The sequence below is a fragment of the Solanum stenotomum genome, chromosome 3 (genome assembly GCF_019186545.1).
Source record: "Solanum stenotomum isolate F172 chromosome 3, ASM1918654v1, whole genome shotgun sequence".
Classification (NCBI taxonomy): Eukaryota; Viridiplantae; Streptophyta; class Magnoliopsida; order Solanales; family Solanaceae; genus Solanum; species Solanum stenotomum.
Window position 1 is genome coordinate 20,273,050 of NC_064284.1, and position 7,368 is coordinate 20,280,417.

Genomic DNA, 7,368 nt, shown 5'->3' on the forward strand with positions numbered 1-7,368 from the left:
GTTATCGTTGTTTATTATTTATTCATAGTGAATGTAGTGATTGTTGAGTTTCATTAACATACGTAAAACCTCCAGCGTAGCAAGGGAATCCAAAACTATATTTGGCCATGTGTACATTTGTGAAATTACCTTGTCTCTCCCCTGTTTTCCTGTCCATATATGTGAAAAATTACTACAGTTTCGAAATATATTAAAGGTTAAAACTATAATTTCAAAAGTGTAATGAATTCGGTAGTAAAAACCTAAATATTGAATCTGTTAAATTCAAATTCAGAATTTGCTTCTAAATGCAATATATTGCCAAATGCACTACTAAGATAGGCTTAATTAACTAATTGTGTTTAAATTGAGTAAATCAGATATGATTTTTTTTTTCAAAAATAGCAATAATTTGAGGCCTAATTATCAAACATCTTGAGCGCTTGGAAAATTATCAAACGTAGAAATAGTTTTTGAAATTCGCTAAACATCAGTGATACAATAATTTGCTCTGTATCTATATAACAATAAATACAAAATAAATTGTTGTATCCTAGATACAGAGTGAATTATTGTATCACTGAAAGAGAGCGAATAAAAAAAATTATTATATGACTAATACATGAAAAATTCAGAAACTCTCACTATGTTTGATAATTTTTTTAAACTCTCGCTATATTTGATAAATATAGTGTATAAATTAGCATGATTAGGTAATTATCCATTAAAGATTGACACTAGAAGATGAGTTAAATTACTTTTCGAAAGCTAAAGGCGTAATAAATGAATGTGTCATTTAACTTGATCTCATTTGATATCTATGACCTCCAACTTTGATTTGCACAAATAGTCATTTGAAGTTTAAACTATCATGCATAAAGTTGAATAGACACACGCAATTTGTCATGTAGAATGCATGTGCCTATTTATTCAGTTTTATGATAGTTTAAGTGATTACTTGATTACACTCAAAGTTGGAGAACATAAATATCAGCTGAGATCAAGTTAAATGACACATTTATGTATTATGAGAACAATGGAAACTATAGCAATCACAGCTCTCTCTCTCTCTATTGTCTCAATCTTCTGTTTATATATTGCCAAGAGACATGTTGTTGTTATTATTGAAAAAGTTGTTCAAACAATTAAGCAAACATGTTTAAGTTTTAATATCTGTATGTCGACATCTTTTTATCTGGCACGTCGTTGATTGGTTTTCGAATCTTTTAAACTTATAAATCAAGCACCTTCCTTTTTATTTCACTAATATCTCAAAAAAAAAAAAAAAAAGACCTATATATAAAGCCTCCTCGTTTGCAACATTACCAAATCATTCACCACTTATATTTAATTTCTTCATCACTCAACATACAACATTTTCAAAAAAAGGAAAACAAAAATGTCTTCTAGAGGTACTTGTGAACCACTTGCAGTAGGGAGAGTAATAGGTGAAGTAGTAGACAGTTTTAGTCCAAGTGTGAAAATGAAAGTTATATACAATGGGAGCAAACAAGTTTCTAATGGCCATGAGATCATGCCTGCTGTTGTTGCAACTCAACCTCATGTCGAAATTGGTGGTGAAGACATGAGATCTGCTTATACACTCGTAAGTCGTCTCATACATACATACATACGTGTGTTTGACTGACCACGAAGTTTGTGTTTATATAAAATGAAACAGAGGTTATGTTTGTACATTGTATTTGTTGTTTTGTATTCCGTTTCTGATTGTTGTCTTTTTTTCTTTGGGAAGATCATGACGGACCCTGATGCTCCAAGTCCTAGTGATCCATACTTGAGGGAACATCTCCATTGGTAATATTTCTTATTCTAAAATCTGATGATAATTCAAATTAATTGATGTAATATAGTACAAGTGTTTCTTATGTTGACTAAATTATGGGCTTATAATATCAGGATTGTGACAGACATTCCTGGTACAACTGACATCTCATTTGGTAAGTTTGATTCTCGAGTTGACTTTTCAGATGGTCACGCAACTGGTGAATCGTGTATAATTTAATTTTAAATTTGTGATTTACAGGAAGGGAGATAGTGTGCTACGAGACACCAAAGCCGGTAATTGGGATACATCGTTATGTATTTTTGTTGTATAAACAAAGAGGAAGGCAAACAGTGAAAGCACCAACAACAAGGGATCAATTCAATACAAGGAGTTTTTCGGCGGAAAATGGATTGGGATCCCCTGTTGCTGCTGTTTATTTCAATGCCCAGAGAGAAACTGCAGCTAGAAGAAGATGAATTTCACACACACACACACAAAATAAGCTAAATGCACTTTGCATAGTGAAACCACAGTACAGACAAAAGTATTACTATTAGTACAACGTCACCTTGTCAAGCATATTATATATAAGCTCATATCCAATTATTATATTATATGTATGGTGTTTGTCGAACTCATTTGCTTATTTACATAAATAAATAACACATATGAAACATGTAACCTGGAATATGGAGAGGGTTGAGTGTAAATGGACTTTATTACTATCTTGAGGAGGTAGAGACCTTGTTTCTAAAAGACCTTCGGCTCCAGTGCATCAAATTCAAGTAAAGATTTAGAAGGAAATAATGGAGGAAGCATAACTGTTAATATGAAAAGTAATGTTAAGTATAGAAGAAAGAAAGAAGTAATAACAACATCAAAATAGTGTTAAGGCAAGAACAACAGGGATACAACTAGTAATACGACGGACACTAACAAGCCTAAACCTACGCACGGCAAGACAACACTTCACCACTAGGCACTACTAACCTTCTATCCTAATATGCAACTTTCACTCTTTTCTATTTAGAGTACTCATGTCCTCGGTAATATGAAGCTACTTAAAAAATTGAAATTAAAAAATTGCTGAAAACGTTTCGTACTCCAGGAAAAATTTCTGAGGTTTCAACTTTTATCAGTTCAAACTCCAAAATCTATTCAAAGAACTTTGAGTCCAATTTTATTAGTGGAACTTTGGCATTTTTACTGTCTATTTGCACTAAAGGACAAAATGAGACTACTAAGAATGTACCATGGTGCAGTGGTTAAACTGTTTAATCTTTAATCAGAGGTCTCACTATTAAAAAACTGCCAAAAAATGACGAATAAAAGAGCGACGGACTGCATGTGTCGCTTCAAAAAGCGACGCCATTTGCCACACTGCTCGTCGCTTTTTAATAAAAATAATTATTTTTAAAATTATTTTACAAAAAGCGACAGACGGCATCTCTTAGTCCGTCGCTTTTTTTGCAGATTTTTGCGCTAAATATATATATAATTAATAATTATTTATTTAATATATATAGAGACACCGTCCGTCGCTTTTTAATAAAAATAATTATTTATAAATTAAACAATAACCATGTTGTCCGTTGTTTTTAATTTATTTTATTTTATTAATTATTAGTTTTTTAAAAAGCGACGGACTAAGAGACGCTGTCCGTCGCTTTTTGGTCAAAATATCTAGTCAAACATTTTTAAAAAGCGACGGACAGCGTCTCTTAGTCCGTCGCTTTTTAGTCAAAATTTTGGTCAAATATTTTATAAAAGCGACGGACAAAGAGACGTTGTCCGTTGCTTTGCTTTTTTTAAATTATGTAGAGCCAAAAAGCGGATTTTTCCCCCATTTTCCCATCTCTCTCTTCTCTCTTCTCTCCCTTCGCTCTAAAACCAAACGCCGCCGCTGCCCCATGCCGCCGTCACCCTTCTCTCCTTAAGAATTAGTCCCATCGCTACCTTGTCTCGTCGGCGCCGCCACCCATCGTCCCCACTTGCCTCTTTTCCTTTGCTTGTTAAGGTTAGGGTTTAATTTTAGTTTTTTTCAATTCTAGTAATATTTGATTTGTTATAAATTAGTATATTGTTTTAGTTTGATGAATTGTGTTATTCCATTGTTAATTTGTATATTGATTATTGTTAGTTGGGTAGAGAATTGGGGATTTTTTATTTTAGGGTTTTCTTCTAAATTGCGGTTTATTTTAATATGATTGTGAATTGAGAATTAGAAGATAGAACTAACAAATAATTAGAAGTTAGAAATTAGATTAGTTGCATTTTCCAACTTTGAAATTCTTGAAATTAGTATTTTGACAGTTGAAGTTAGAAAAACATTCAATTGTATATGAAAGTTAAATTACTTTTAAGTTAGAAAAATATTGGATAGTATATGAAAGTTGAAATTAGATTAGTTGAATTTTCCAACTTAGAAGTACTTGAATTTAGTAAGTTTGAAAGTTGAAGTTAGAAAAATTTGATATTTTTAAATATGATTGTAAATTAAGTATTAGAAGTTAGAACTAACAAATAATTAGAAGCTAGAAGTTAGAGATTAGTAGAATTTTTCAATTTGCCATTGTATTTGTGCTTATATGTATTATATTATTGTTGAAAATTGGGTTACTTGAATTATATTCTTGAACTTAGAAATTCTTGAACTTGGAAATTCTTGAACTTAGAAATTCTAGAAATTAGATATGAACTTGAATTTTTGTAGGATTTTAGAACTTTAATTAAGTTGTGAACTTTAGAAATCTTGAATTATTGTAGGATTTTAGAACTTTAGGTTGTGAACTTTAGAAATCTTGAATTATTGTGGGATTTTAGAACTTTAAGTTGTGAACTTTAGAAATCTTGAATTATTGTAGGATTTTAAACTTTAGGTTGTGAACTTTAGAAATCTTGAATTATTGTAGGATTTTAGAACTTCAGATTGTGAACTTTAGAAATCTTGAATTATTGTAGGATTTTAGAACTTAAAGATGTGAACTTTAGAGAACTTGAATTTTTGTAGGATTTTAGAACTTCATAAGGTTGTGAACGTTAGGAATCTTGAATTACTGTAGGATTTTAGAACTTTAGGTTGTGAAACGTTAGAAATATTGAATTATTCTAGAATTTTAGAACTTTAAGTTGTGAATTTTAGAGAACTTGAATTATTGTGGGATTTTAGAACTTTAGGTTGTAAACTTTAGAAATCTTGAATTATTTTAGGATTTTAGAACTTTAGGTTGTAAACTTTAGAAATCTTGAATTATTGTAGGATTTTAGAACTTAAAGTTGTGAACTTTAGAGAACTTGAATTTTTGTAGGATTTTAGAACTTTAGGTTGTGAAACGTTATAAATCTTTAATTATTGTAGAATTTTAGAACTTTAAGTTATGAATTTTAGAAAACTTGAATTTTTGTAGGATTTTAGAACTTTAAGATGTGAACTTTAGAGAACTTGAAATATTGTGGGATTTTAGAACTTTAGGTTGTAAACTTTAGAAATCTTGAATTATTGTAGGATTTTAGAACTTTAGGTTGTGTACTTTAGAAATCTTGAATTATTGTGGGATTTTAGAACTTTAAGTTGTGAACTTTAGAAATCTTGAATTATTGTAGAATTTTAAACTTTAGGTTGTGAACATTAGAAATCTTGATTTATAGAATTTATGAACTAATTATTAGGTTGAACCTTAAAAATCTTGATAAAATATACTCCCTCTGTCCCAATTTATGTGACACATTTCGCTTTTCAAGAGTCAAACCGTTTAAGTTTGACCGAGAATTTGCTCATGGAATCTTCAAATTATTTAAAATGAAATTTATATATAAGTTCCAATAATTGATAATTTAAAATATTTAAAAAATATATGAAATATTTATGGTCAAAGATAAATTTGTTTGAATCTCGAAATTCGAAATGTGTCACATAAATTGGGACAGAGGGAGTAGTCTTTATGAAGTATTTGTAATTTTGAAAGACTTTATAAGTCTTTAAATTGTGATTTAGATATTTTTGAATGTAGTTTGTTGTATTATATTTTGTGTTGCTTCTTTTAATGTTTTTGTGTTTGATTGGAATTGAATTGAATTGCTTTTGCAGGTGGACAGCAGAAACTGTCAGTTTCTGCTGTCAAAAAAAGTTCAGAAAAAGCGACGGACAGGGTGATTTTGTCCGTCGCTTTTCTAGATTTTATTTTTTTAAAACCCAGAAAAGTGACGGACAGGGTCCTTTTGTCCGTCACTTTTTTTAATTTTATTTTTTTAAAAACCCAAAAAAGTGACGGATATTTTTGAATTTTTCAAATTTTTATTGCCAAAAAAGCGATGCAGTCCGTCTCTTTTTGACAGTTTTTTAATAGTGTCTCATGCTGGAGCATTGGGTCAGTCTTGAATGGATCCTAAAGTGCGTAATTTATTCGAATTTAGTCGAACTTTAATCATTGCGCGGGAAACAAACAAAAATGTAGTAAGACTGCAGTTTACACAATCGTGTCAGCAAGATTTTTGTCTTCCTTTGACAATGACACTATACTTGCAGGGAGAAGACTTATGATTAAGGCTTCAACAGTAATTGAGATAAGGCTTCTTCAAAGACACTGTATACAGAAAGGACAAAGATAGTATTAGGACACGTGTCGGACAAATAAGGGAGGAGGTAACTTGGTCCAATGGACATTATAATTTTGACAACAAAAATAACGGAAGTAGAGTGAACAATTAGTTAAAGAGGGCAAGAATTGTGTATTGGCCAACTTTAATGTCACGCGATGACAACGATCAGATCCCACCACATGACTCACTCTCCATTTACTTCATTTCCAAATGTCAAACTCCTTGAATGCCAAGAACCTAACAACAATTGCTTTCATGTGGTATTCAATTAGCTAGGTTGTGTGGGTACATCAGAAAAGATAAGATTATATCTAAACGAAGTTAATCTAGACAAGATGAGAATGATTTTCATGGTGGACAAGATATGAGAAGTGAGACTGAAATAGTTCAAACATAAGAAATATGCAAATGCTCAGTGTAAGAAGTTGGCTATTGTGGGGTTGAGGAGAGATAGAGATAAGCGTAACAAGTATTGGAAGATGCAGGACACGAGTAGCGGGTGGTGTAGCAAAATGATTGCAAAAGAGGAGAAATTGCCTTTTGGGTGATGCAATTTCAGTTTAATTGCAAAAGAGGAGAAATTGCCTTTTGGGTGATGCAATTTCAGTTTACAAAAGCATGACCCCTGATAGAAAGGTATGAAAGTCGATTAAGATAGTAGGTTAGTAGGTGAACAAACATATTTCTTTTTCGTATTAGTGTTATTATTGTAATTTCTTATTCTTCGATTTATATTACTATCCTTTCGATTATCAATTATCATATTATATGTTTGATATCACTACTTCTTGTTACTACTTTTTTCGTCTTTCCTTGTGCCAAGAATCTATGATAAGCATCCTCCCTAACGTCACAAAGGTAGGTGTAAAGTCTATGTACACACTATCCTACCCAAACCTCGCTTCTGAAGTTTCACAAGGTTTGTTGTTGTTGTTGCTTTGTGCAGCATCACACCTAATTTACAAGATAAGTCAATCTTACAACTTAAATTGACAAACCCAAAC

The 7,368-nt window shown here is 31.3% G+C and overlaps 1 protein-coding gene across 1 annotated transcript; it reads left to right on the forward strand.

The window, feature by feature from the left end:
• Positions 1-1,293: 1,293 nt before the first annotated feature.
• Positions 1,294-2,334, forward strand: LOC125859409 (CEN-like protein 1). The gene is made up of 4 exons (XM_049539154.1): positions 1,294-1,585; positions 1,733-1,794; positions 1,897-1,937; positions 2,024-2,334. Exons 1-4 carry the CDS (start codon positions 1,379-1,381, stop codon positions 2,239-2,241), a joined length of 528 nt encoding a protein of 175 aa, XP_049395111.1. The 5' UTR covers positions 1,294-1,378; the 3' UTR covers positions 2,242-2,334.
• Positions 2,335-7,368: the final 5,034 nt, after the last annotated feature.

Bases quoted from the DNA above. Each gene is read 5' to 3' on its own strand.
- LOC125859409 (XM_049539154.1), top strand. From the start codon at position 1,379: ATGTCTTCTAGAGGTACTTGTGAACCACTTGCAGTAGGGAGAGTAATA. The intron at 1,795-1,896 runs GTAATATTTCTT...TTATAATATCAG, and splicing joins TTGAGGGAACATCTCCATTG to GATTGTGACAGACATTCCTG. The intron at 1,938-2,023 runs GTAAGTTTGATT...TGTGATTTACAG, and splicing joins TACAACTGACATCTCATTTG to GAAGGGAGATAGTGTGCTAC.